The 24,139-nt window shown below is 47.8% G+C and overlaps 12 protein-coding genes across 12 annotated transcripts; 8 read left to right on the forward strand and 4 right to left on the reverse strand.

Annotated features, from left to right (window-relative positions):
- Window positions 1–300: 300 nt before the first annotated feature.
- LY89DRAFT_581933 (putative phosphoglycerate mutase family protein) lies at window positions 301–988 on the forward strand (the record flags this gene model as incomplete). Its single annotated transcript, XM_018209133.1, has 3 exons — window positions 301–514; window positions 583–805; window positions 901–988. The coding sequence occupies 3 exons, from the start codon at window positions 301–303 to the stop codon at window positions 986–988; spliced, it is 525 nt and encodes a 174-aa protein (XP_018073321.1).
- Window positions 989–1,128: 140 nt separating this feature from the next.
- Window positions 1,129–2,346, reverse strand: LY89DRAFT_780934 (uncharacterized protein). Its single transcript, XM_018222435.1, has 4 exons — window positions 1,916–2,346; window positions 1,730–1,861; window positions 1,444–1,674; window positions 1,129–1,389 (listed from the first exon to the last, which is right to left on the reverse strand). Exons 1-4 carry the CDS (start codon window positions 2,319–2,321, stop codon window positions 1,148–1,150), a joined length of 1,011 nt encoding a protein of 336 aa, XP_018073322.1. The 5' UTR covers window positions 2,322–2,346; the 3' UTR covers window positions 1,129–1,147.
- An 824-nt stretch (window positions 2,347–3,170) lies between these two features.
- On the forward strand, window positions 3,171–3,589 carry LY89DRAFT_732499 (uncharacterized protein; the record flags this gene model as incomplete). The annotated part of the gene is made up of 3 exons (XM_018219686.1): window positions 3,171–3,372; window positions 3,433–3,480; window positions 3,537–3,589. The coding sequence occupies 3 exons, from the start codon at window positions 3,171–3,173 to the stop codon at window positions 3,587–3,589; spliced, it is 303 nt and encodes a 100-aa protein (XP_018073323.1).
- A 152-nt stretch (window positions 3,590–3,741) lies between these two features.
- Window positions 3,742–4,742, reverse strand: LY89DRAFT_683789 (uncharacterized protein). The gene is made up of 3 exons (XM_018214761.1): window positions 4,455–4,742; window positions 4,235–4,396; window positions 3,742–4,166 (listed from the first exon to the last, which is right to left on the reverse strand). Exons 1-3 carry the CDS (start codon window positions 4,642–4,644, stop codon window positions 3,766–3,768), a joined length of 753 nt encoding a protein of 250 aa, XP_018073324.1. The 5' UTR covers window positions 4,645–4,742; the 3' UTR covers window positions 3,742–3,765.
- A 120-nt stretch (window positions 4,743–4,862) lies between these two features.
- Window positions 4,863–6,552, forward strand: LY89DRAFT_508859 (glutaminyl-peptide cyclotransferase-like protein). Its single transcript, XM_018208056.1, has 3 exons — window positions 4,863–5,587; window positions 5,634–6,152; window positions 6,204–6,552. Exons 1-3 carry the CDS (start codon window positions 4,980–4,982, stop codon window positions 6,226–6,228), a joined length of 1,152 nt encoding a protein of 383 aa, XP_018073325.1. The 5' UTR covers window positions 4,863–4,979; the 3' UTR covers window positions 6,229–6,552.
- A 1,063-nt stretch (window positions 6,553–7,615) lies between these two features.
- Window positions 7,616–8,821, forward strand: LY89DRAFT_780937 (uncharacterized protein; the record flags this gene model as incomplete). Its single annotated transcript, XM_018222436.1, has 2 exons — window positions 7,616–7,740; window positions 7,830–8,821. 2 exons carry the CDS (start codon window positions 7,616–7,618, stop codon window positions 8,770–8,772), a joined length of 1,068 nt encoding a protein of 355 aa, XP_018073326.1. The 3' UTR covers window positions 8,773–8,821.
- A 145-nt stretch (window positions 8,822–8,966) lies between these two features.
- Window positions 8,967–9,807, forward strand: LY89DRAFT_508869 (uncharacterized protein). Its single transcript, XM_018208057.1, has one exon. The coding sequence runs from the start codon at window positions 9,294–9,296 to the stop codon at window positions 9,732–9,734; it is 441 nt and encodes a 146-aa protein (XP_018073327.1). The 5' UTR covers window positions 8,967–9,293; the 3' UTR covers window positions 9,735–9,807.
- Window positions 9,808–11,764: 1,957 nt separating this feature from the next.
- Window positions 11,765–12,577, reverse strand: LY89DRAFT_508875 (uncharacterized protein). The gene has a single exon (XM_018208058.1). It carries the CDS (start codon window positions 12,333–12,335, stop codon window positions 11,916–11,918), a length of 420 nt encoding a protein of 139 aa, XP_018073328.1. The 5' UTR covers window positions 12,336–12,577; the 3' UTR covers window positions 11,765–11,915.
- Window positions 12,578–12,717: 140 nt separating this feature from the next.
- Window positions 12,718–16,832, forward strand: LY89DRAFT_643546 (DNA mismatch repair protein Msh6). Its single transcript, XM_018211799.1, has 4 exons — window positions 12,718–13,233; window positions 13,295–13,463; window positions 13,511–15,924; window positions 15,974–16,832. Exons 1-4 carry the CDS (start codon window positions 12,820–12,822, stop codon window positions 16,655–16,657), a joined length of 3,681 nt encoding a protein of 1,226 aa, XP_018073329.1. The 5' UTR covers window positions 12,718–12,819; the 3' UTR covers window positions 16,658–16,832.
- Window positions 16,833–17,187: 355 nt separating this feature from the next.
- LY89DRAFT_668014 (alpha/beta-hydrolase) lies at window positions 17,188–18,183 on the forward strand (the record flags this gene model as incomplete). The annotated part of the gene is made up of 1 exon (XM_018213013.1): window positions 17,188–18,183. The coding sequence occupies one exon, from the start codon at window positions 17,188–17,190 to the stop codon at window positions 18,181–18,183; it is 996 nt and encodes a 331-aa protein (XP_018073330.1).
- Window positions 18,184–18,243: 60 nt separating this feature from the next.
- On the reverse strand, window positions 18,244–21,516 carry LY89DRAFT_508903 (glycoside hydrolase). Its single transcript, XM_018208059.1, has 6 exons — window positions 20,646–21,516; window positions 20,333–20,531; window positions 20,063–20,282; window positions 19,541–20,012; window positions 18,561–19,492; window positions 18,244–18,515 (listed from the first exon to the last, which is right to left on the reverse strand). Exons 1-6 carry the CDS (start codon window positions 21,317–21,319, stop codon window positions 18,304–18,306), a joined length of 2,709 nt encoding a protein of 902 aa, XP_018073331.1. The 5' UTR covers window positions 21,320–21,516; the 3' UTR covers window positions 18,244–18,303.
- A 119-nt stretch (window positions 21,517–21,635) lies between these two features.
- Window positions 21,636–23,851, forward strand: LY89DRAFT_508940 (uncharacterized protein). The gene is made up of 3 exons (XM_018208060.1): window positions 21,636–22,023; window positions 22,081–22,521; window positions 22,573–23,851. Exons 1-3 carry the CDS (start codon window positions 21,779–21,781, stop codon window positions 23,828–23,830), a joined length of 1,944 nt encoding a protein of 647 aa, XP_018073332.1. The 5' UTR covers window positions 21,636–21,778; the 3' UTR covers window positions 23,831–23,851.
- The last annotated feature ends 288 nt before the right edge of the window (window positions 23,852–24,139 follow it).

Below are 24,139 nucleotides of genomic sequence, written 5' to 3' on the forward strand. Positions count from 1 at the left end.
TTCCAAATCCAACCACCTCCAGAAAATCCCTTCAACAGCCTAAGTACACCACATGCGACACTACAGGGATCCCATTCGCCTGAAGTTTCAGCGTGGAATAAGCTTATTGCACTCCCGCGACGTCGTTGGTCGCACTGCCGGGCGCTAAATAGATGATCTGCCGATCTTGAGGAGATAGGATAGGTACCACTAGGTACCTTGTTTTGAAGGGGAGGGGGTATAAATACTGGTGGTGGTGATGTCTGTGACGATGTTTCGTTTCATCATCAATCGAGGAGTTGAGTTCTTTCTTTGCTTAAGATGTTCTATGCAAGATTCTTGGTAACGGCGTTAGCTGCTGCTACTGTGTCGGCAAAATCAACGGCCTATTTGATTCGCCATGGCGAGAAACCGTCAGACGGGAGTGATGGTCTGAGTGCGCAGGGCATGCAAAGAGCACAGTGTCTGAGGACTGTGTTCGGTGCTTCGTCTTCGTATGATATTGCTTATATCATTGCCGAGCAACCGAAAGCTAGTTTGTCTCTTTTCCTTTCCCCCTTCCAAATAATTGGAAAGTGTTACTGACACGACAACTCGAAATAGGCGGAGCAAGAGATCGTCCTCTGATGACTGTTCAACCTCTCGCCACCGATCTCGGGTTAACAGTCGATACGTCCTGTGATCGCGATGATCAGAAGTGCGTCGCTGCTCTGGTGGATGTTTACACCGGATCGGGGAACATCTTGATTTGTTGGGAGCATGGGCAATTGACGAATATCGTGGATGCGTTAGGGGATAATAATGCGCCGACTTATCCTGATGGTTCGTGAGTTTTAACTAGTCTATGGTTTTTTGAGATGTTTATGCTTGGAGGTTGCACAGGAGCAAGGGAATGTGAGAGACGAAGCTGACAATTTGAAGGTTCAATATCATCTGGACAGATCCTTCGCCGTACAGTAGCATCACGTCAATGACCTCGGAGGACTGTCCTGGTCTTGATAGTAGTTGAGCGTTCACCGTAAATTCAGGGTTCGGCTGGTATATAGAGATGACAAGATGAAAGAAAATAAACATATCAAATATTGTCATCTAAGACAGAGTGACATATCATTACTTTCACCTCTCGCACTGATAGTGACGCCAGCATAAATCCCAACCCCACCTCCAATCAAGGCAAACTCTCATAAACCTCCCACTCTCCCCTCGGCGGGCTCAAATAATCATCCGGCACAACCTCCGGTGCCTGATGCTCAAAAGCCCACCGTCTCACTGCGTCGAAATTCCGACATTTATGCTCCGTATCGAAATCAGGGTATGCAGATGGAGATTCCTTGTTCCACCATACTTGGCCTAAAACCCCGATATCGACTGTGCATATGAGCTGTTGGCGAAGGATGTCGAGACAGTGTGCTAGCAACCCGTGTTAATTTCTAGGTGCCGGGGGAGAGATGAGGGAAGACTTACTGACGTGAAATCGCAGAATGTCTTCGGAGTTGATGAATGCTCCTTCGCTTTTGGATCTGTAGTATTCGTAGTTGAAGTATAGCGACTGGCGAAGAAGGTTTAAACAGTGGAGATGGTGTAATCCTTCGACGTTTGCAGGATATCCACCTCCGTATTTGTCTGATACTTGGACTTGAGATTCGAGGAGCCCGGATTTGGCGGCTAGGTGGGGTGGGACTATTGCTGCTCGATCTGCGTCGTGTTAGTGGTGACATAGGGAGAGGGAGTGAACAATTTAGAGACAGACAATCAACGCCCAGATCCTCCCATGCTTGGTCAACGGCTGGAGATGCTGGCTGGCGATAAATGTTTTCGTGGAGAAGGGAGCCATTGAAGCGAACTGTTGAATACTCGATACGGAAATCTTCAAGTAACGGCGCTGATGGTCAATTAGCTGATGATTGAGGTGGAAGATGCAGTGTTAGACACTTACAATAATTGGAGATATGATCGAGCCACTGATTTCTGGCATTGATAGACCAGCCTCCGGTGAATAGCGAGTAGAGATACGTGAGAGCGGCAGTCAATAACACAAAGAATAGTAGATGCCATGGTCGAGCTACGGGACAATAGCCAGGAGGTTCCGCATAATCTTTGGTTTCTTGTGTGTCCGAGATCAAGCTTTCCGAATCTTCCTCTGCAGAGAGCTGCTTAAATCTTGGGCTTCTTTTGAACCACAACATTGCGTCTTGCGAAATGAAATTTAACGAACAGTTGATGTTTGAAAATTGACGATATGAGATGCCCGTATCAAAAAGAGTAGCTTTGATCTTGAACCGTTCAACACGGGCATGTCGTCCCTCCAAGGCTTCAGCTGAAAAACAAACCGGCTTAGCCATGAAAAATTCACCAATTATACTTAGCCTACCCCGCGCACGTCAGAAAACCCAAGAAAAAAGCATAAATTCGAGAACCGAATAAACTTTTGGTGTGGCTTGAATCTTGAATGCAAACAGGTCGCCAAAAGCGCCACAGCAAAGTCTGATGGGTGGAATCTGGGGCTGTATTCAGCTCGGTCTTGGCACGTGCAAGATGTCGATTTATGGCTTGACGGGTTCGTAAAAGCCTTCATGTGCTTTGCTTGGGTGCGGGCTGGATTGTTCTCAGAGCAAGAAAACGAAAAATGAGGTATTCAGCTATGGAAACATTGTCTGATCATCCAATTGAAGATGGGATCGTTAACAAATAGAATAGCTGCGTGTCAGCCTTACACACGCCTGAGTCTCTGAAGATCGAGGTGGTTGTAGAGCTCATGCAGCCTTAGCGACTTTAGCTTTGAGCACGATCCCGTTCAACTGGGGATTGACAGTCCCACCATGGAGGTTGATCGATCTCCGAACACTTGCATGTCTTGGAAAAAGGATGAATAGAGAGACGGGACCACTTGAACATAGGTCAAGACGGGGCCAAAATTTGGGGCTGAGTACCAAGAGTCTTGATCAAGACTAACTACCATCACTTGACTTTTATGCTACACACTTGGTTTAGATCACTAACAGAAACAGAGAATTGCGTCAAGAGGCACCGATGGGGCTGAGCTGAATTTGACCAACCATCCAGGAATGTGCAGAATGGGAGAGCGGGGTATCTCCCTTCCAGACTGTACTTGAACTCTGCTTCATCCAGCTCCTCTTTTTGCATACAATCAAGCAAACTACAACTTGAGATTCGGGAAACATCTAAGCAAGATGAAGATCTCAAACGTCCTCGCACTCGTTCTCCTGCCAGCAGCAGCACTTGCCACACCAATTCCTCTCGAAGACCGTGAGGCATCCCCAGGCTATGCTTCCTACGGTAGCTACCCTCCTCCAGCAGGAGGGTATGGCAAGTACTCTGGATATGGTTCGTACAAGGAAAGGCGTGACGCTGCTGGCTATGGCGCATATTCTGGTAGGTGAAACATAGCCCTTTGAACAGAAACAAAAGCAAGAAGCTGAATATAGCACCTAGGCTATGGCTCCTACCCTCCACCAGCAGGGGGCTATGGAAAATACTCTGGTGAGTAGAATCGGATTGCTTGACTTATTTTGAGACATTCTGACTTCCAATTATAGGATATGGATCATACAAGCGTGTTGCGGACTGGGTAAAGAGCCTTTGGGAATAAATCATGGAAGACGAGATATTTTGATGGGGATCAAGTATTGGTGGAAAGAGTTTGGGGAGAGGCACTTGCCTGATCGAGTATTCGCGCTTTGTGGGGATAATTTATCAGAAAATCCTTGAGGACTTACTTGATCAAGCTTATTCTCTTCAGATGCCGTGATCTTGGTGTAATCACCATCATGTTCGATTCTTCTCAATAGCAGCTTTGACATTCTCCCACACCTGACCTTCCTTCACATTACTCTTCGTATTATGCACACCAAACAGCCCAACCGCTTTTCCCATCCAGAACGGTCTTTTTGAATTTGCTTTTTCTGTATCTCTCTCATAGTTGGCCAATCCGAATCTCTTATTGCAAGGATAGAGCTCTGCCACTTTCACACGTGCAACTCTTGGTTTGCCGATGAAGTTCATAGTTGTGATGTCCAATTCCGCGTCCTTGGACAAATTCTTCGAATATCTCATCAACATATCTCGTGAGTTACGAGCGAACTGTGGAATCCGGAGATGGATGTAAGTGACGAATGGACTCGTCATGTATGCCACTGATAACATTGGAATGATGCCAGAAAGCAAAACTGTTTTGCATTAGCGTCACATGATATCTTAATCATTTAATATGAGAAAGAATATGAGCACCACTTACCACCACCAGCCACCCATACTGGTTGTTCTTCAGCATAAAAGTGCGTTGGTGCAAAGACCAGGGAGAAGAATGAGAAGATGAAGATTGTGGTGACTTTCAAGCAGCCGAGAAAGACGGTACGACCAGTCCCAGCGTGGTATATAAGCAAACGTTCGGGAAATTCTAGAGTAAATTGTCAGACTGTCCTAAAGCTAGCCGTCCATTCAGAGCATGGACTGACGGGTTCTTGTTTTGGCGACTTTTGGTGATATAGATTTTGAAGCTATGCCCCGCTGGAGCGATCTACTCAGTGACTGAACTCGATATGCACATGATATTCTACTCCTCAAAACGGGAGATGATAGAATGGCCTGGCTAAGCCTCGGCATGATGAGATCGTTGACGGACAAAAAGGGGTGAACACGTGCCATCAGAGCAGGATCGTTGATAATGGTCAGGGTCGGGAGCAACTCATTGTACAAGTGAAAGACCAAAACAGCTTGAAAGCAATTACTGCTGTGTCAAGGAAGCTCTGCAAGATGGAAGAGCTTCGAAAGTTTACCATCAAGAGTAGAAGGGATTTTAGCGCGCTAAGCGCCCAAGCGACATGCCGAATAGAAGGGCTCCTTTCACTGCCGTACCTTGTTGACAGATATCGAACACGACCTCGGCGCAAGATTGAGCTTTCTCGCAGAATCAATTTGATCATGATTGTGCGAAGTCATTACACATAGCAATCTAGGCACTGGCCTCTCACGACGATACAATGACGGTCCTCCTCTCCTTCTTTTTCGGACTTTGCGCAGTGCTTGGGGTAATCGGATACACTCCTTTGTCAGACGAAACGCTTCGCAATCTGCCAGCGGCCGGAGCAGACTTCGATATCAAGACTGGCTCCATACTTGCTCCGATTTTGATCCCTCGAGTGCCTGGTACACCTGGGTCTTTGGCTGTACAGCAACATTTTGTGAATTGGTTCAGCACGAACCTCCCTAAATGGAACGTAGAGTTCCAGAATTCTACTTCGACGACTCCTGTGACTGGAGAGAGACATGTTCCTTTTGCGAATCTTATAATTACAAGGGATCCGCCATGGACAAAGCCTGGAGATGTTGGAAGACTGGCGTTGGTCGCACATTATGATTCGAAACTGTCTCCAGTTGGCTTCATCGGAGCGACAGACAGTGCTGCGCCGTGTGCAATGATAATGCATGCTGCTCGAAGCGTTGATGAAGCATTGACGAAGAAATGGGAAGCTATGCAAGCAGAGGGTACGAACGGCTTGGACGAAGAAAAGGGTGTCCAGATCCTGTTCCTCGATGGTGAGGAAGCTTTCTTGAGCTGGACGGACTCAGACTCGCTTTATGGAGCCAGGTAGGAGAACGCAGAATTGAGTTGTATATGAGTACTAATTTCGCAGATCTCTGGCTGAGCAATGGGACACCACACCTCACGCAGCAATGTCAACATATCACACAGTCCTCAGCTCGATCACCCTTTTCCTCCTTCTCGACTTACTGGGCACTGCGAAACCACGTATACCATCGTATTTTAAAACCACACATTGGGCATATCAGCATTTATCTGGTATCGAATCTCGGCTTCGTTCTCTAGGGATTATGCAGTCTGCAGCAGACGCCAACTTCCTGCCGGAGGCAGGTAAAACAGCAAACCAATTCTACCAAGGAGGCATACAAGATGACCACATTCCGTTCATGGCGCGTGGAGTCGAAGTTCTCCATATCATACCATCGCCTTTCCCACACGTATGGCATACCTTGGCTGACGATGGCGAGCATTTGGATGGTGCTACGGTGGAGGATTGGGCCAGGATGGTGACCGCTTTTGTGGGCGAGTGGATGGATCTAGAAGGCTATTTCCCAACGCCGCCAAAAGCCTTACATGAGCGACAAACTATGACGGAAAGGAAGACTGAGCTGTGAGTTGATTCCGCTCTAATATGTGGTCTCCAGCTTACAGTTGCGTTTAGGGGCGATTATATAGTATTAGCATGAATATCCAATTTCCAAAACATGTCAATCACCTTCCATACCTGTACCGTGCCACTATTCCGTTCACTACCAAGGCCGAAAACTCGAGCCCGTGTTCAGGAACCTCCCGTCCCGAAATCGGGAGTTCCCTCGGGGGTGTTCGCCACCGGTTCGGCACGCCCAGCTCAATTTCAAGCAACACGCCCAAAACATGAAGAGATTATCGATACTTTTACTCTTCAGCCCAATCCCGTCTTTCTATCTTTTGTTGCACGTCGTAGCCACCGGCTATGCAACGGCTCGTCCGGTTCACAGTCCGGTCCTGCATAGTTGGTGATATGCGGACGAGCCAGGAAGGAGGCTGGCTTCTCAAGGCTTAGATGCGTGGGATGAGAGCGAGGCCAGTATCATTGGAAGTACATGTGGCTTGGAAGGACTACTGGGCTTTCCTGGACAGTTCCTCAATGATTGTGCCGTCCACCTTCCTTCCATGTGTCTCGATCTGCATTATATAACCACGTGACAGCCTCGTACTTCGATCAACAGGAAAGGGGGCTCCGCGGAAATCATGAAACATTCGCTTATCTGGCATTGCATATTATTTGGAGAGGCTCGCTGGGTATATAAAGCCTCGCATCTTGTGTTAATGGAGATCAGTCCGCGTCCGACGAATGCAATTGAGACATTTCGATGTTAAAGCCTTTCCCGCAGCCACACACATAGGCCAAGAACTGCCATTCTACTCCATCATCTCAATTACAGTATCTTTTCATTGCAATAAGCCAAGAAGTACCAGACATGACGTTGTAGTAGCCTTTTACCAATTCTGTCGATCCCAGATAAGCAGTCCCTTAGTCTGGGCCCCAAAATATCCGCTCACAAACTACAAACGCTTCCAACCACACAACATCTCCATCCTTATCTTTCCTATATCTACCTCTCCAAGCACATGCATCAGAGAGGCATTTCGTACAGAGAAAACGCTGCAGGCTGCTTTCAGTATCTCGATGTCCCCAAATTCTGACTCGGGATGATGTCATATTTTCGATCTCCGGGATTCTGAGATCGGTATCTTGGGTATTGGATGGGATTTTGCTGATTTAGATGCGGTTAGTTATCTGCGATGAGATGTTTTGAGAGCCAATGAATTTTTTTGGGATGGGATTTTGTGACGGAGAAGTCTTCCGGAGTGTGATGTTAGCTGAAGGCTTTAGAGATGGAAATGTATTCATATCGCACTTATGCCCCCAGAAATCTTCTTTGCTTTCTGTTGTCTTCTTCGTCAGCGTTTAGTCTTTTGGATCGATTTGTGTCTCTTCCGCAGTTTGCGAGACTGTTTCTAGACCTCTGTGTACCTTCTTAGTCCTCGATATAACGGTTCGTTGGAGAGCTGCGTCAAACGGTTTTCAAGATGGATGCCTTCACACCTCAACAGACAGTCGAGCTGGTAAGCCGGATAGGCACCAAGAAAGCACACATGCGCCTCGACAAACTCTTCTTCAATTCAGTCATGGCAGGGCCGCTTCTTGGGTTCGGGTAGGTTTTCTTCCTGTCGCAGGCTCCTACTTGACTTCACCACTGCATGCTCTGAAAGTGTCTACCTCCCGCGACTGACAATACCACAGCTGTGCAGTCATGCTGAGCACCGAAACCGCGCCCTGGTATCAAGAGTATGCCCCGGGCCTGATCCGATCAGTGGGAGCTCTCCTCTTCCCCATCGGCCTCGTCATGATTGTCCTAACGGGCGCCGACCTCTTCACCTCAAACATAATGTTCATGACAACCGCCTTCCTCCACCGCCGCGTCTCCATCAAAGACGTCCTGATCTCTTGGGTCGTTTCCTACTTCGGCAACCTGGCCGGCATGCTCTTCTTTATGGCGATCATCATCGGTTACGGAGGCGTTCTTACGGATATCCCAGCGTACAAAACCGAAACGATCAATTTCTCGGTCATGAAAGCCGTTACGCCTGGTTGGCATCAGATCTTCCTGAGAGCCATTGGAGCGAATTGGTTGGTATGCATGGCGGTCTTTTTGAGCATTAGCGCGAGGGATATCGGGGGCAAGATTGCGGCGATCTGGTTCCCTACTGCTACGTTCGTTGCGCTGGCTTTGGACCATGTTATTGCGAATATGTTTTTCATTCCTATTGGTATCTGGAATGGAGCGCCGTTTGGGGTGGGGTACTATATCTGGAAGAGCCTGATCCCGACGACTATTGGAAATATGCTCGGTGGGGGAGTTTTCGTGGGTGGGATTTATTGGTATTTGTATCTGACAGGAGAGGATGTGGAGGTTAGTTTTGATCTTGGTGGCTTAGGCAGCGCGATGGAGGCTGGTGGTCCGATGGGGAGAACTACGAGGTCGGATGTTATTAATGGTGTACCGAGTCGTGGTGAGGAGGGCGACGAGGTTAAGATCGCCGCTCCGGGGATGGGAGGCCATATGGTGGGCGACCATTTGCCGCATAGTGGAGGTCCGTTGCAGAGCTCTGTTGGTAAGGAGTTGAGTGCAGAAAAGTATGGGAAGAGGAAGGGCAGTGATGAGAGCGAGAAGACCGCGGTTTAATCTTACTGTTCGGGACTATTAGAGCGGTCTCTTTGACGGTAGATTGTACATTATGGTACGACGATTTGTGGCATGGCGTTCTTGGATATACCTATCTTTTTCGAACACAGTGAGTTGTATTCACGTATATATTTCAACCTATCATATTTTTAAGGCCGAGTGAGTGGCAAAGAATATCTCGATCACAAGCAAGTCTCCTGTCCTATATGTCGAACCGCTCTGTAAGAGTTCTAGTATTTCAGAGCGAACATTCCTTGTACTGCCCTTTTCCTCTAAAGTTTCTTCTTCACCTCCATGAAATTATTCGCATCAAGAGTGAATTGGTATCAACCCTTAGCATTGTGCTATTATGATTCAGTCAATACCTACCATAACAATAGTAACCATGACTCCTCACTTCTCCATTGTCACCACCACAATAATAACCATGAATACTAATACTTTTCATTCGATGGCTGCTCCGCCAACTCGAGCTTTCGGATATCTCAAAATTGCACTTCCAATTTGCAACTCTAGACGCAATGTGCAAATACTGTACCAAGCTCTCTCCCCTCATCCGAGGCTACGATACTGGACTTAAGGAACCAGTCTTTCGGGCTCTGGCAGCTCTACATCAAAATATCGAGCCTAATCTCGGCGATTGCTACCAGTGGAGACATGAAAAGACGAGCGCAGTGCGTAGACGACTAGGTGCTGTCGAAAAAGTGTTGCGCCTGGATGCCGTCAGAGAAATCATGCAAGAATTGGATCATGAGATTATTGAATTAAAGGAATCGATGGTTGAACATCCGCCATCTAGGAAGGGTGGGCTGAGTAGGGAGGATATCATGGTGATGGATGTGACTCCGAGTCAGAGTGCGAGTATGGAGAAGAAAGGAAGAGACGTGGAGAGGCGGGCGGCAGAACAAGCACTTGATGCCAAAAAGGTAGGTGAAGTCGTACGTGAGATTGAATCTTGCTAAAGCAATCAGGAGTCTCCAACGAAGATTGAGAAGAGATCCAGAGGAGATACACCAAGCAAGTATGATAAGGAACTTCCTGAATTGCCGGGAAGTGACATCGATCCACCTCTCGAGATAATTCGGCAGTCCATCAAAGTCGTACTGGCATGGATGAACAAATGTAACGAGGCCATGGTTCCCTGCCATGTAAAATCCAAAGATGGTTCGCTTGTGTCAATCATTGGTGGTGGCATCAAGAAGAGGCCAGCTCTTGATGTTGGCGTGTGGAAAAGAACAAGAAAGTTGGTAGCTTCGGACACTCGAAGTTCGACTCTGGGTCTTCTGAATGGTAGTACTGGTTCCGACTGTGTCTATGATGCTCCGTACTTCAACGATGAGAGTACCAATTTTGATGAGCAAAGTCCTACAGATATATCTGAAAGAGTTCCCAGCATCAATGCCCCTGGTCATGACGGAGATCAACTAGTTCCGGCAACTCAAAGAAGAAGGGTCAAGAGGAAGCTCAACCAAAGAGACACGACCTTGGATGACGAAAAAGACTGTCATGAGGATGACACGACACAAGACTTAGAGACCGTCATGAGTGGCGGACTAAGGGTCAATGAAAACCGTAAAGTCTTGAGAAACATAAGAGAAAAGCTTCCAGCGGACGCACGATCCAGCTTTCAGAAGACTTGTGGGCGTGTCACATTAAGTCATGAGGAAGCTGAAGACAACTTTAAAAAGTTCGTGAAGACTGACGCCCAAGCTCTGGAGACATCATCTAGCTGGAGCAATTCATCAAGGAGACAAGGCTTTTGGAGTAGTGAGCAGGATCTCCCTGCTTCTGCCAAAGTAAGCAGAGAAGGCTCCTGCTCTCCTCGATCTTCACTCGAAGCAAAGAATGACCCCGCTAGAGGCGGCGGTCACGACGTTCCAAGTCCAGCAAAAGTGCACTTTTGCAATCACAAAGGCTGCTATCATGCTTGTCGTTCGGAGGTGACGGTGGGCAACGCCATTGATCATGAAATCAAACATAGTGTACAGGAACAGTCCAGCTGCGAACAACAGCCAAATCTCGATCACACGGCCAGCACTTCATCCGCAGTGGACTCGAGTCGTCCTCCGGAAGTGAATTTCAAGAGCATCTTAAATAGACCTCCAACCCCATGGGCGGCGAGCAACGGTATCAAAGCGCCTTCGAATCATTCAGATAGAAGCATGATGCACTCCGATTCATTATGCCCAAGTCCAGCCTCCAATGGCGACCCTAAATTCTCATCAACCATGGCTACTGTTGCTCAGAGGAAGGAAAAATCGCCAACTATAACTTTGGATAAAGAAAAGAAGTACCTGCAATCTCTGGACCTCAAAGTAGCGTCTGATGAAGGAAGTATTCTCTCATCAACAATGGCTGTCATTGGTCTGAAAGATGAGATTGCGCCTATCAAGAAGGTTTACCGGCCCGCTTGCATTACATCGTCGGGTAAGACGTCAACGAGTCTCGGGTCTAGAAAGGAACCGCTAGGGACTCAGAAGACCATCCCGAACCCCCGCCAATCATCTTCGAAAAGCGCTGTATTCAATTTTCAGTGTTTGAATAGTCTTCCTTCAGCTCAAGCAACAAACGGAATCACCAGAAGAAACGCCATCAGAAAGAAGGCTCACGCGGTACAAGATAAGAGTAACAAGTCTCGACTGCACTTGTCTCGAAAGCCAACAGAACATCACGCTACACTGTCTACCTCGTCACGTAAACAAAGCAAGGTCGGAACAACAAGCCATAAGTCATACGCTGTTGACTCCAACCCTCAACTTCTAGTTTCGTCACGAACAATAGCAGACTTCGTCCCAAACAAAGGCCCGCTGGCATCATTGGAACGTACCCTTCAAGGATTGACAGCAACGATGTCACCAGATTCGACTCCAACAACAACAAGCAAGTCTGAGAGCAGAAGACACGTCAAGAGAGAACTATCGTCTGAAGCAAAGAAGATGTCCCCCTCCCAGGAAGCACGCCACCCTCGAACACCCACCAACATGGACAGCAGCAGTGTCTTGTCAGGATCTTCAAGCGTGTCAAACTTCAGCCCTGAGACTCCAGCACCACTCGAAAATGAGTACGAAGCCAACAGAGAGCTTGCATCTCACAGGTCCGCCCATACCCCTCTACCCAGTCATTGACATAGCTCACAAAGGTTCTCAACAGCGACGGATATTCTGAAGTACCCTCTGTTCCAATGATTCAAGAAGCATATCAGTCGATTGGCCCAACCCTGCCAATGTACGAAGAGGAGACGGACTTTGACAGCAATCGCCAACGTCGTCGTGCTGAAAGAGCCATGTTTCCGCCAGTCCCAGCTGTCGTCCGCCCGGCCACTCCACCACCAATTCCGTGGCATTCGAAGCCCGCCCTGCCGTCCCACTATGCCCTGTCATCCCACAATGAGGTTGACGAATCCAACGACGGTGGACCGAGAAGCTATGAGGAGCGCAAGCAGAAGAGAGAGGAGCAGAGAGCTCTTGCAGATCCAACAAGCCCCCTGCACGCGAAGAAGGCCAGACCCCGGGACAGCTATCGCAAGGAGCAAAGAGGAAAGTACTGGAAGACAGAGAAACCATAGAACATCAGCAGCATAAGAATTGAGGGTATGTAAGTTTGTGGATTATGGGACACTCCGTTGGAGGAATAGCTTTCGCAATACAACATCTGATTGAGTATGAGGAGCTCCTCCATCCAACAAGGATTTGCATGTTCCTCAGTGAGACAGACAACTCAAAGGCGCATGCATCTAAGCAAGTGTTCAAGGAAGGCATAAGCATGTCATTACTTCATGTACAGAACTCATTTAGGATGATACTCGACAGCTCGAGCATGACCGAAGCATTTGCAAGGGTGGGATGCTGTGGAAAAGGGAGGAGATAAGCTATTCCTAATTGGGAAGTAAGCAACGCGTATTATCGCGCGAATCTCAAAGCGCGTCTCCCCAGTACATCCAAGCTTCTGATGCTTTCCAATTTCTCTTTAATCGTACATTCTTCTTAAACTTCAATTGATTCTGATCACCTTCATTACCTGTTGTGTTGATAAATCACCATCGCCATCATGGTCAAGCAAGAGAACGCCACACCGGCACGACCGCCGCCTGCTTCCTTGAAGAAAGCCTCAAGCTCGTCACAGCAACGGTCAATCCAGAGCTTCTTCTCGAAGGCACCATCCAGTACTCCAAACTCGTCGAACACATCGTCGAACGGCGTCTTGAAAGCCAATGATACTTCGGAAAAGGTCAACGCGATGGCCAAACCTAAAGCATCTGTGAAGAAACCTGCGTTCAGGAAATCTGCAGTGAAGAGCATGACGCCCGTTCCAAGCAGTGACACGAGGGAACTGTCAAGCTCTCAAGAGAATAAAAACGGAGGAGTCCCGGAAGAGGTAGAAGAATCTGGGTTACCTTCGCCCTCGACACCTTCTAAGAGAGTCCAGGTTTTCAACGGCATGGCATTAACACCGTCACGAAAGGTACTTCACCACAGAACGTTGTCCAATTCTAGAGACTCTGCTAATATGTAATATCATATAGGCCAAGAAAGCTGTTAGCTACGTGGAGTCTGACGACGAAGATGACGAAGAGGATGTTTTCGAACCTGCCAGAAACTCAAGAAAGCGAGGGGGATCAAAGCCAAAGGTCGTGGAATCAGACTCTGAGGATGATTTTGTTGGTGGTCTAGATGGAGCAGTAGATGATGATGGTAAGAAGATCCTGAACTTTCGAAGAGCAAGCGCTGATATTTTGCAGATGAGATGGACGATTTCGTGGTCGACGACGATTCTGATGCTCCATCGAAGCCATCAAAGAAGAGGAAGCGCCCAACATCCACCGCGACGTCCAGAAAGCGTCCCGAAATCGCGCCTCCCACACCTTTCGAGAAGGATGATGACGAGGAAGATGAGGACGAGGACTTGGACATCCCAGGTCCGTCCACAGCTCAACAGTGGAAGTACGATCCCGAAAATACTGCACCACTTCAACCGAGATCTGCCAATATTTCAAAGACTCCGGCATCAAATAAGAAGCCGATTAAGGAGAAAGCTTGCAAGACCGAACCTGAGAAGCGCTATCCATGGTTGGCTAGTTTACAAGACATGGATCGCAATCCTATTGGACATCCAGACTATGATCCAAGGACTCTCTATATCCCTCCCAACGCTTGGGCTAAGTTCTCCCCCTTCGAGAAGCAGTATTGGGAGATCAAGCAAAAGTTCTGGGATACTGTCGTCTTCTTCAAGAAGGGCAAATTCTATGAGCTTTACGAAATCGATGCCACGATTGGCCATCAATTATTTGACCTCAAGCTTACTGACAGAGTTAATATGCGCATGGTTGGAGTACCAGAGATGTCTTTGGATCATTGGGCCAACCAATTCGTAGCAAAGGGCTACAAGATCGCTAGAGTTGACCAATGCGAGTCTGCACTTGGTAAAGAAATGCGCGAGACTGAAGAGAAGACTAGCAAAGGCAAGAAAGACAAAATCATCCGTCGAGAGCTGGCATGCGTTCTTACGAGAGGCACGTTGGTTGAAGGCAGCATGCTTCAGGATGATATGGCCACCTACTGCGTTGCTATCAAGGAGTCTACCGTGGATGAGCTGCCAGCTTTTGGTATTGCTTTCGTCGATACTGCGACTGGACAATTCTTCCTCTCTGATTTCGTTGATGACTTGGACTTGACGAAGTTCGAGACTTTCATTGCCCAGACCCGACCCCAAGAACTTCTCTTGGAGAAGGGATGCGTATCCACAAAGGCTCTACGGATCTTGAAGAATAATACCAGTCCAACTACGATCTGGAATCACTTCAAACCTGGTAAAGAATTTTGGCCAGCTGAAATTGCTCGTCGAGAGCTTGACTGCAGCGGATACTTCGTTTCACAGGAAGCTGGAGGAGCGGAAGTGTGGCCAGAGAAGCTGGAAGAAGCCAGAGACAAGGACCTCGTTATGTCTGCCACGGGTGCATTGGTTCAATACCTCAGAACACTCAAGCTGGAACGAGATCTGCTGACCCAGGGTAACTTCACTTGGTACAGCCCGATCCAGAAGGGTACCACGCTCGTCCTGGATGGTCAGACGTTGATTAATTTGGAAATCTTCGCCAACACATTTGACGGAAGCTCCGACGGAACACTATTTACTCTTCTCAACCGCTGTGTAACACCGTTTGGTAAACGACTGTTCCGACAGTGGGTTTGCCATCCGTTGGCAGACGCTGAACGAATCAACGAGCGTTTGGATGCTGTGGATATGCTCAACAAAGATCGTAGCCTCAGCGATCAGTTTACTGCTTCGATGACTCGGATGCCAGATCTTGAGCGACTCATTTCCCGTATACACGCAGGATCCTGCAGACCGGAAGACTTTGTCAAAGTCATCGATGGTTTTGGGCAAATAGAGTACACTATGGATCTGCTCTCTGCCTTCCAGGGAGGAGATGGAATTGTTGATCGCCTCATTGCTTCTATGCCAGATCTCAAGGAGCCATTGGAATTCTGGAAGACGGCATTTGACCATGAAAAGGCAAGGGAGGAGAAGCTTCTCGTACCAGCAAGCGGTGTTGAGGAGGAGTTTGACGACAGCCAGGACAAAATTAAGCAGCTCGAAGATGACTTGAAGGATCTCCTCAAACGTAAGCGAAAAGACTTGGGCGGCTCAGCAAAGATCCAATTTAAGAACATTGGAAAGGAGGTGTATCAGATTGAGGTGCCGACAGCAATCAAAGCACCCAATGGCTGGCAGGTCATGTCAACGGCTGCAGGCTTCAAACGGTATTACTTCCCAGAACTGAAAGGTCTCATCCGGCAACTCCAGGAGGCACAAGAGACTCATGGTCAAATTATGAAGCAAGTAGCTGGTCGACTCTACGCTCGCTTTGACCAAGATTACATGACTTGGTTGCAAGCCGTCAAGGTAATCTCACAGCTTGATTGCCTCATCAGTCTTGCTGCTGCGTCTGCAGCTCTTGGAGAGCCAAGCTGCCGTCCAACCTTTGTTGAATCTGAAAGAAGTGTTGTCGAGTTCGAGGAGCTTCGCCACCCTTGCATGCTACCAAATGTTACTGACTTCATTCCGAATGATGTCAAGCTTGGTGGTGATGTCCCGAATATTGATTTGTTGACTGGCGCAAACGCAGCTGGAAAGTCAACAATTCTCAGAATGGTAAGCATTACTCGTTTGACTGTGTAAAACTACGACTAACATATCCTAGACTTGCGTAGCTGTCATTATGGCACAGATTGGCTGCTATGTGCCTTGTGTATCTGCGACCATGACTCCATGTGATCGAATCATGTCTCGTCTAGGAGCTAATGATAACATCTTCGCTGCACAGAGTACCTTCTTTGTTGAACTTTCCGAGACCAAGAAGATTCTCTCCGAGGCTACATCACGCTCACTTGTCATTCTCGATGAGCTGGGCCGTGGAACAAGCTCATATGATGGAGTGGCTGTTGCTCAATCTGTCCTTCATCACGTCGCTTCGCATATTGGCTGTATTGGTTTCTTCGCCACTCATTATCACTCTATTGCAACAGAGTTTGCGGGCCATCCAGAAGTCGCACCGAAGCGAATGCAAATTCACGTCGATGACGAGAATCGTCAAGTTACATTCTTGTACAAGCTCGAGGACGGTGTGGCAGAAGGCAGTTTCGGTATGCATTGCGCAGCCATGTGTGGCATTCCCAATAAGGTCATCGACCGTGCTGAAGTGGCTGCTCGCGAATGGGAACACACGAGCAGGCTGAAGGAGAGTTTGGAAAAAGCGAGAAGCGGATGTTATATCCCGCTTGGTGTACAAAGTGACGTGAGCTGGATTCTCAAGGAAGCTCTGGCTGAGGATGGAATTGAAGAGAGGGGACTAAATGTGCTCATGAAAGCTATTGCGAATTTGTAAAATATGGGTGTGGTGCTACTTGGTGAGGTGGGCTTATTTCTAGAGCGTTTCTGGCGGGGCGTCATGTGGCTATTTGCTTTTACGGACGCCGTATCTTGTAATGGGAAGACTCAGCAGAGAATATTAAAGGTGTAGATTCAGCGACATAGACGCGCATGGGAAAACAATTTGTCAGATTTGGTGTGCTTGTCCTGACACGTGATGAGTTGTGAAAGCTGGCTGTTGATACCTAAGTTCTGACTCTTACCATCGCTGGAACAATACGCACCCGCCTAGAGTGACTCCAGCACGTTCGTTTCTTCTTTATGCGATACTAAACTATAGTCATGAGGTATGTATATATATATCCTCACTTCCCATCTCAACCCCGCAGCCGATTTCGGCTGCAGTCTCACCTCACCGCAAGAAGCAAAACCCCGCGCTTGTAAGCGCCACGCATTTCTACAGTGTCTAATTAAGGTCTAACCCAACCGACTCTCTCGGGCCATCAATCTACAGACATCCCAATGGAAAATTTGACAGAACCAATAATGTTACACCACGATGAGCCATATATTATCCATCCAGAGGGAAAACATACGCATACCCTGATCCTCATCCACGGGACGTCGACCTCTGGGCCTGAGTTTGCTAAGGGATTTCTGGATTTTGAATTCAATCTTCAAAACCCACCGAGGAAAACGACGTTAAGGAATGAATTTAGAAAAGGAGGCGTTTTGGACGGAGTCAGAGTCGTGTTCCCGTCTGGGAGTCTGAAGAAGATAACAGCGTTGGAAGGACGAGAAGGTCACGCATGGTTCAATGTGCATCAATGGGGCGACAGGACGGTGGGGGAAGATGAGCAGGTTGTGGGGATGAGGGAGTCGTTGGTTTATTTGAAGGGTTTGGTTGAGGCAGAGGAGAAGTTGGTGGGGGTGAGGAAGAGGATTGTGTTGGGGGGTTTCAGTCAGGGGAGTGCGATGGGGGTAATTGCTGTTTTGAGTGGGGAGTTGGGGGGCATTGGGGGGTTTGTCGGGTTGAGTGGGTGGTTGCCTTTTAGGAGGCAGATTGATGAGGTTATGGGGGAGGAGAAAGAGGGGTTAAGGGCGGAAAGTGAGGTTGTGGAGAAGGGGGAACGGGGATGGAAGAAGCCTTGGAGATTGATGTGGGACTTTGTTTTGAGTTGTGCGGCAAAGGTCTCTTGGATGTTTTCTTGGATCCTGAGGAGACGGTCTAGGAAAGTGGTAACGAGTGAGCAAGAGAAGCAGGTGACTCGGAGACGAGGATTGGCTGTCCAGTATGTTCGTACGCTCTTGTCGTTACCATCTCGGATTCTCGATATTGAAACAACCATGCCGATTCTGTTGGGTCATGGAGACCAAGATTTGAAAGTGCGGTATGAATGGGCATTACAGATGCGCCACTCGCTGTTGGGTATGGGACTTAATTTGAAGTCGAAGACTTACGATGGAGTCAAGCATTGGTATTGTGAGCCAGAGATGAAGGATTTAATCCTGATTTTGCAGAAAGTCTGGAAGTTAACATGAGGGCGAACAACACTTTCGAGAGACTTCCGATCAGGCTTTTGATTGAGTCTATGTAATGTAGCACGGCTGTACCGGAGTTTTGTGTGAGCGAAAAGTCCTTTTTTCAACGCCAAAGCACAGTTAAGATGAATTGATAAAGGTCTTAACCTCAACCTCGTTGCTCCATCCAGCATCAAGATTTAACTCCTTCCAAGCAGCTGCTACGTCAATTTCGAGGACGTGTGGATCGACCTTACTAGTCTGCACTGTATGCACTGGAATAACTTTTCCTTGTATCGTGATCATCATGTCGTCTTTGAAGGAGATAGTTGGAAGGGTAGAAATGTAAAGGCCTAGATAAGATCAGCGAAACACTTCAATGGGATCAGACGACTCGCCTAGTGTTCCCAAAGCTTTCACGTTAGTATCCACAAGGATTCTCCCATTTTCCAGCTTTGTCATCCTACTATTTGTGATAGCAGCAGCACCAGCCATCTTTCCGAGCAATCCAAGAGCTGCAATCCACGTTGTCTCTTCCTTCTTGTCCACAAATCCTCGTAGAGGGTACGAGGAAAGGATTTCGTACCCGCGAATACCAAGCGAAATGGGAGTAAGTGCGTTGCGATCAACGACTTGCATTGGTTTCGATACAAGCCCACTAGAGTGAGCTCGCACGACATAGTACTGCGCTTCCACCACGCCAGGAAACTTAGAGAGTGGGATGAGCTCCGTAAGTGGGCGCTGAGAGACATTGAAAATACCCACAATACCAGTTCCCGTTACTGCTGAGCCATGATACGTACCGACGAGCAGCAAATGATCATCATCGTAGCCATTGTACTGGTCTAAGCTTTTTCCGACAACATCGGGTCTGAAAATCACCGTCTTTCCGCGAGGTGTAGGTCCTGTCATCTGGTTGATGAGATCAAGGTCATGCTGGCCTGGTACATCAGTGATGTAGATTGGTCCTCCGCTGACACATCGGGCTGCTGCATGAAAGCCCGAGTAATCGTGAACTGTCTGAAACATGTCCCAATCTGGGATCAGGTTCAAGTGTTGGGTGAAGAGAGCATTATGAGCATTGACAAAGACGTGCCAAGGATGACTAGTTGGAATCTCGGGGAAGAAATCATCCGAATTCCGGACTAGATATGGTGATCTGTTTTGTGGCATCTGAGAATGGAAAAGAATTTGTGGTGTCTGCGACATGCAAGAGATAGCTTTCACACTGAAATGTCGAAGTGTAGAGACAGTCCAGGCATCAAGATAAGCAGGAATGAGCTCTCGTCGAGCTTCTGCGGATACGAAGGTATCAGTCATAAATTGAGCGCTGTCAAAAGATTAGTGAGAGTAGATGTTCTGAAGGTAGGTCGCTTACTCCGTCTTAACAGCATCAATGCCGCAAGATGACAAGAAGCGATAGAAGTCGTCGTAGAACTTGAAAACGTCCTCTTTCGCAACAACCGTCATTTTGCCTCCGAGCGGTAGGTTTCTACGTTCGGCGTCCTCTCTGATGACCTCGACTGTTTTGTATGTCTTGGCAAGTTTGCCGTCCGGAGAAAGACCTCCCCAGTATCCAAGCAAAGCGTGCCAAACAGCAATGTGTTGAATACTCGGATGCTTTTCTCTAATGAGATTGACCAAGTGCTTCAATCCTTTTGGAAACGCTTCCCTTTCCGCTTCAAATTCAACCCAGCCATGTTGAAATTGACCATGGCCACGGTAGTCGATGGATTGCCAATTGTCATCGATAATGAAATTCGTGATATTAATCTTGTTTTCAGCTAAAGTTGTGACTGCTTTCAAAACTTTCTCTTCGGTAAGTCGTTGTCCCAGAGCATTCCAGGTGCCTTTAGAAGTGAGCTACGCGAATAAAACTTGTTGATCGTTGAGTACGCACAATATGTCAACCCATCATACCAATTCTCAGCCCATACTTTGGTAAACTCATTGCCTTCTTTCAAAGCTGCCATTTCCTTCTGTTGCTCCCCGCTAGCAGTTTCTGCCATTGCGACTATGCCTCTGGCGTGGTACATTACGGCAGCATTTGCGGATTCGAAGTCATCTCCAAGACCAACCAGGACCTTGGCGGTTCCATCTTTGTCGCTATCGTTGCGAATCTGACCTTTGTCAGAATCTATTCGAAGTATTATTCGAAAACAAAGCATACGCGAATAACAACATTACCCTCACTGTCGCTAGTGAACATGGTCATAATATCGTCTACGCCACTGATAGCAAGTAGCACTAAGTGCTTACCTCCCGTACTCAGAAAAGAGCACATAACGGCCTCTTTATCTAGTCCGAAATGGTCTTTGCCTTGTCGCGGGGCCAGCCACGGAGACCATATCCGAATCAGAGCAAACCACCTAAAAGATATTAGTAAACGACTAGGTGATCGATCCAGCATTCCGTTTAGGATAATGTGACAGTGCAGCTTTCCTGCCGTAGAGAAGAATATGCTTCAATGAACATTGACTTACCTTGAGAACTTCCCAGCACCCCATGGCAGACCGAATTTGACATCCTTAAACGTCGACTTCGCTCCATGTGCAGCTTCGATCGGAGCTTCTACAGACCAGAGAGTCGTTCCAGGTGATTGACTTCGATAGTTCTTTGACTTCAATGCTGGATTGAGTCCTTGAACGTAGTCCCCCAACTCACTCGATATGGCCTGCTGACTCGTCACAGTCTTCAATAATACTACTCCATCCTGTGTGCCTTGGTGATCTTTTACCCACTTCCATGGCTGGTCGGAGCTATTCCGGAACTTGACAGTGAAGTTCGTTGGGAGGTGAATTGCAAGTGGGGTCGTAAAATATAAACGAGTAAGACTGGAATTGGAGGCTTGAAGGTCGGTGGGGCGGCCATGCTCGCCCAGAACTGGATCCATTGGAACCTCTCTCCATTCCCCACCATCAGAGTGCCAAAGGGATATGTGCCATGGATCTGACGCTCGACTCTCATCGACCTCCAGCAAAGCCGTGAACACGCTGGTGTTCTTCTCAATCTGTGTCACCTGACCCAAGGATGGGTAGGTCGATATGAATGCTTTCATGCTGGGGTCATCGGAAGAAGGAGGACCTTTCTGCTTAGGAATATATTGAGCTTGAAAAACCTCGTTGCCGTCGGCTTGACTGATGAAAGTTTCAGTCATTTTGGCTGTTACTGGATCGAATGGGACAAGATAGATTGAAGATTCTGGTAGATGAAGATGAGAGAAAAGAGGACAAGAAAAGAATGAGACGTACAGGAGAAAAGTTACGAAGTCAGAGGACCAATGCAAGAGGCCGAGGACGGTGTAACATGCATGGACGATGCAGGTCGAGGACGCCTCACTCACGTGGCAGTTCTTGGTGCGTCATGGAGTGGAGGAGTGGAGAACACCAGGAAGGAAGTTAATGATGACTAAGCGCGCGGCAGGTCAGAAGCGCGGGCGCGGGTCGCGTCTACCATTAACTTTTTTTTATGAAAGGAAATACACTCAATTTTGGCTGCTTGCCAGAATCACAACCAATTTCATCTGCCATTCGTTGTACGGTCATTCACATTCGCTCTCTTCGTTACTAGTGCCCCTTTTCCTCATGCAGTCATAACGATCTCTTCCCCAGCCATAATGGCTTCGCGATCCTTCCTTCGAGCTTCTTCTCGACCCGAAGCTTATGTCTGCCCCAGGTGTACACTTCAAGCTTCCAATGCTTCTGGTAAGACCATAAGAAGATGGATTGGAACGAAATACCTTGCCAAAATGGCAGATGCAGAGATGGCATGGTCACAAAAAGCTTCTAGCATTAAGTCAGGGAAAGAGAAGAGCATGCTCACGATTCTTGAAGAGCGAGGCCTAGTCCAGACCTTCACTGGGTATGAACCATATTACGTTATACCCTCCGAAAAACACTATATACTGACTATGTCTAGGAAACGAGTACACGTTGATCAAATGATGACTGACCGACGACTCGGTGCATACGTTGGAATCGACCCTACTGCTTCTTCATTACACGTTGGACACATGATACCATTCATGGCTCTTTTCTGGATGCATATCCATGGCTACCATACAGTATCTCTTCTTGGGGGTGCGACAGCCAAGATTGGAGATCCCACCGACCGTCTTACATCTCGAGAAAAACAACACTCCTCTGTTGGAACCGCAAATATGGCAAATATGCACCTTCAACTCAAGAAGTTGTGGAAGAATGTGGAAATAACCGCCGCTAAGTATGGCTACAAATCGGAATGGGCGTGGCGTCGGGAATTGATCAATAACAATGCGTGGTGGAATACTTTGCCCATGCTCCAGTTTCTTCAGCTCCTTGGTCCCGGCATGCGGTTGGGCTCTATGCTGGCACGGGAGACGTAAGCGGAAGCCACAGGTGTCATTTTTGATTAGAATACTAATCTTGATAGGGTGAAGAACAAAATGAGTAGAGGGGATGGTATGTCGTTTGCAGAGTTCACATATCCACTCATGCAAGCCTGGGATTGGTGGCACATGTTTCATACGAAAGGAATCCAAATTCAAATAGGGGGCTCTGACCAGTATGGGAACATCACAGCTGGTATTGATGCAATTAAGTACATTTCGACCCACCACCCAAACCCGACTGTTAAAGACGAGGCCGCAGCTGTCGGAGAACCTTTCGGCTTCACCGTACCGCTCCTCACTTCATCATCAGGACAGAAGTTTGGCAAAAGTGCAGGAAATGCTGTATGGTTGGATGAAGAACAAACAAGCTCTTTCGAATTGTACAAATATTTCTTGGGTACAGCGGATGCGGACGTCGAAAAATATCTTCAGATGTTTACGTTCATGCCTCTCGAAGACATTCATGCCTTGGTTAGTGAGCACATGAAGTCGCCGGAACAGCGAAAAGCTCAACACAAGCTTGCAAAAGAGTTCGTTGAGCTTGTGCATGGAAAATTGGAAGCAGAATCGGCCGAAAAAGAGCATCGTCTACTCCACCTGAAACCAGGGGCAATTCTTCCTCCAAGAGCTGAAGATCCTTCTGCTCAGATTGGGGTTTCCTCGCTCAACAAGAAGCCGACGGTGAACGTCAAGCTACCGCGCCATGTGATATTCCAAAAAAGCATTAGCAAGATTCTGTACGCAGTTGGCCTTGCGACATCAACTTCCGAGGGTCGGCGTCTTATTGATGCAGGAGGGGCATACATAGGAAGTTCGCCGAACGAGAAACACGAGCCAATGAACGATGGACATCTATCATGGGCAACAATTAGAGCTTGGAAGCCTGAAGAGACCAAGAAATACCTCATTCATGATGATTTACTCCTCTTTCGAAGGTCAAAAAAAGATATCAGAATCGTGCAAGTGATCCCGGACGAAGAATATGCTATGTCGGGTTTAACCTACCCTGGAATGCTCCGAGCATGGCGCGTTGGTATTCTCAAAGCTATGCATGTCAAGACAACTATCACTAAGGAGGAGATGGAAAACATTGCAAAACTTCTCGAAGAAGACGAGTCATTCTTGGACAGGCAAGCTCAAGAGGGTCTCAAAGGTGCTGCAAAGGAACCCCTCGAGCACGACCCATCCTTATCAACACCTTCAAAGGTGAATAAGTCCGATTTGCCGAAAATCGATTTCGTCAAGAAGCCAAAAAACATCAACGATGATGATCCAGCGAGTTGGATTGACAGGTTATGAGAGATTCAGCGACTAGAATCAACGAAGCAGCGCCTGCTTTCGTTAATCCGCCAGGGAGAACATTTGGGCACCATGCAGGAAATGGCAAGGCCACTTTGTATGTCCAACATGTGTATCCGCTTGCACTCGTCCGCATACGTCGAGCTTGCAGTATATTATGAGCGTTTCGAGTGCCTCCATGACGATGCCAGGGAATCGCGAATGGCGCTGCATATCTCTGGCTCAAGGGCATTATCTTTACAACGACTCGAGGAGTTGCATGGCCTTCGAAGTGAAAGCTCCCCCCTCAGACATTGTTAGAATAGGCTT

The sequence above is a fragment of the Mollisia scopiformis genome (genome assembly GCF_001500285.1).
Source record: "Mollisia scopiformis unplaced genomic scaffold LY89scaffold_9, whole genome shotgun sequence".
Taxonomy (NCBI): domain Eukaryota; kingdom Fungi; phylum Ascomycota; class Leotiomycetes; order Helotiales; family Mollisiaceae; genus Mollisia; species Mollisia scopiformis.

What these genes read in the sequence shown, in the direction of transcription:
- LY89DRAFT_508859 (XM_018208056.1), top strand. Translation starts at nt 4,980, where the DNA reads ATGACGGTCCTCCTCTCCTTCTTTTTCGGACTTTGCGCAGTGCTTGGG. An exon ending in GACTCGCTTTATGGAGCCAG is followed by an intron (nt 5,588 to 5,633) that starts GTAGGAGAACGC and finishes CTAATTTCGCAG; the next exon opens with ATCTCTGGCTGAGCAATGGG. An exon ending in ACGGAAAGGAAGACTGAGCT is followed by an intron (nt 6,153 to 6,203) that starts GTGAGTTGATTC and finishes AGTTGCGTTTAG; the next exon opens with GGGCGATTATATAGTATTAG.
- LY89DRAFT_508875 (XM_018208058.1), bottom strand. Translation starts at nt 12,335, where the DNA reads ATGGTTTCTCTGTCTTCCAGTACTTTCCTCTTTGCTCCTTGCGATAGC.
- LY89DRAFT_508940 (XM_018208060.1), top strand. Translation starts at nt 21,779, where the DNA reads ATGGCTTCGCGATCCTTCCTTCGAGCTTCTTCTCGACCCGAAGCTTAT. An exon ending in CTAGTCCAGACCTTCACTGG is followed by an intron (nt 22,024 to 22,080) that starts GTATGAACCATA and finishes GACTATGTCTAG; the next exon opens with GAAACGAGTACACGTTGATC. An exon ending in TCTATGCTGGCACGGGAGAC is followed by an intron (nt 22,522 to 22,572) that starts GTAAGCGGAAGC and finishes TAATCTTGATAG; the next exon opens with GGTGAAGAACAAAATGAGTA.
- LY89DRAFT_683789 (XM_018214761.1), bottom strand. Translation starts at nt 4,644, where the DNA reads ATGGCACGTGTTCACCCCTTTTTGTCCGTCAACGATCTCATCATGCCG. An exon ending in AGTCGCCAAAACAAGAACCC is followed by an intron (nt 4,397 to 4,454) that starts GTCAGTCCATGC and finishes AATTTACTCTAG; the next exon opens with AATTTCCCGAACGTTTGCTT. An exon ending in AGTATGGGTGGCTGGTGGTG is followed by an intron (nt 4,167 to 4,234) that starts GTAAGTGGTGCT and finishes AATGCAAAACAG; the next exon opens with TTTTGCTTTCTGGCATCATT.
- LY89DRAFT_508903 (XM_018208059.1), bottom strand. Translation starts at nt 21,319, where the DNA reads ATGACTGAAACTTTCATCAGTCAAGCCGACGGCAACGAGGTTTTTCAA. An exon ending in GGTGCTGGGAAGTTCTCAAG is followed by an intron (nt 20,532 to 20,645) that starts GTAAGTCAATGT and finishes AATATCTTTTAG; the next exon opens with GTGGTTTGCTCTGATTCGGA. An exon ending in ATTGATGCTGTTAAGACGGA is followed by an intron (nt 19,493 to 19,540) that starts GTAAGCGACCTA and finishes ATCTTTTGACAG; the next exon opens with CGCTCAATTTATGACTGATA.
- LY89DRAFT_780934 (XM_018222435.1), bottom strand. Translation starts at nt 2,321, where the DNA reads ATGGCTAAGCCGGTTTGTTTTTCAGCTGAAGCCTTGGAGGGACGACAT. An exon ending in GGAGGATCTGGGCGTTGATT is followed by an intron (nt 1,675 to 1,729) that starts GTCTGTCTCTAA and finishes AACACGACGCAG; the next exon opens with ATCGAGCAGCAATAGTCCCA. An exon ending in CATTCTGCGATTTCACGTCA is followed by an intron (nt 1,390 to 1,443) that starts GTAAGTCTTCCC and finishes ACGGGTTGCTAG; the next exon opens with CACACTGTCTCGACATCCTT.
- LY89DRAFT_643546 (XM_018211799.1), top strand. Translation starts at nt 12,820, where the DNA reads ATGGTCAAGCAAGAGAACGCCACACCGGCACGACCGCCGCCTGCTTCC. An exon ending in TGGAGCAGTAGATGATGATG is followed by an intron (nt 13,464 to 13,510) that starts GTAAGAAGATCC and finishes GATATTTTGCAG; the next exon opens with ATGAGATGGACGATTTCGTG. An exon ending in AGTCAACAATTCTCAGAATG is followed by an intron (nt 15,925 to 15,973) that starts GTAAGCATTACT and finishes AACATATCCTAG; the next exon opens with ACTTGCGTAGCTGTCATTAT.
- LY89DRAFT_508869 (XM_018208057.1), top strand. Translation starts at nt 9,294, where the DNA reads ATGTGCAAATACTGTACCAAGCTCTCTCCCCTCATCCGAGGCTACGAT.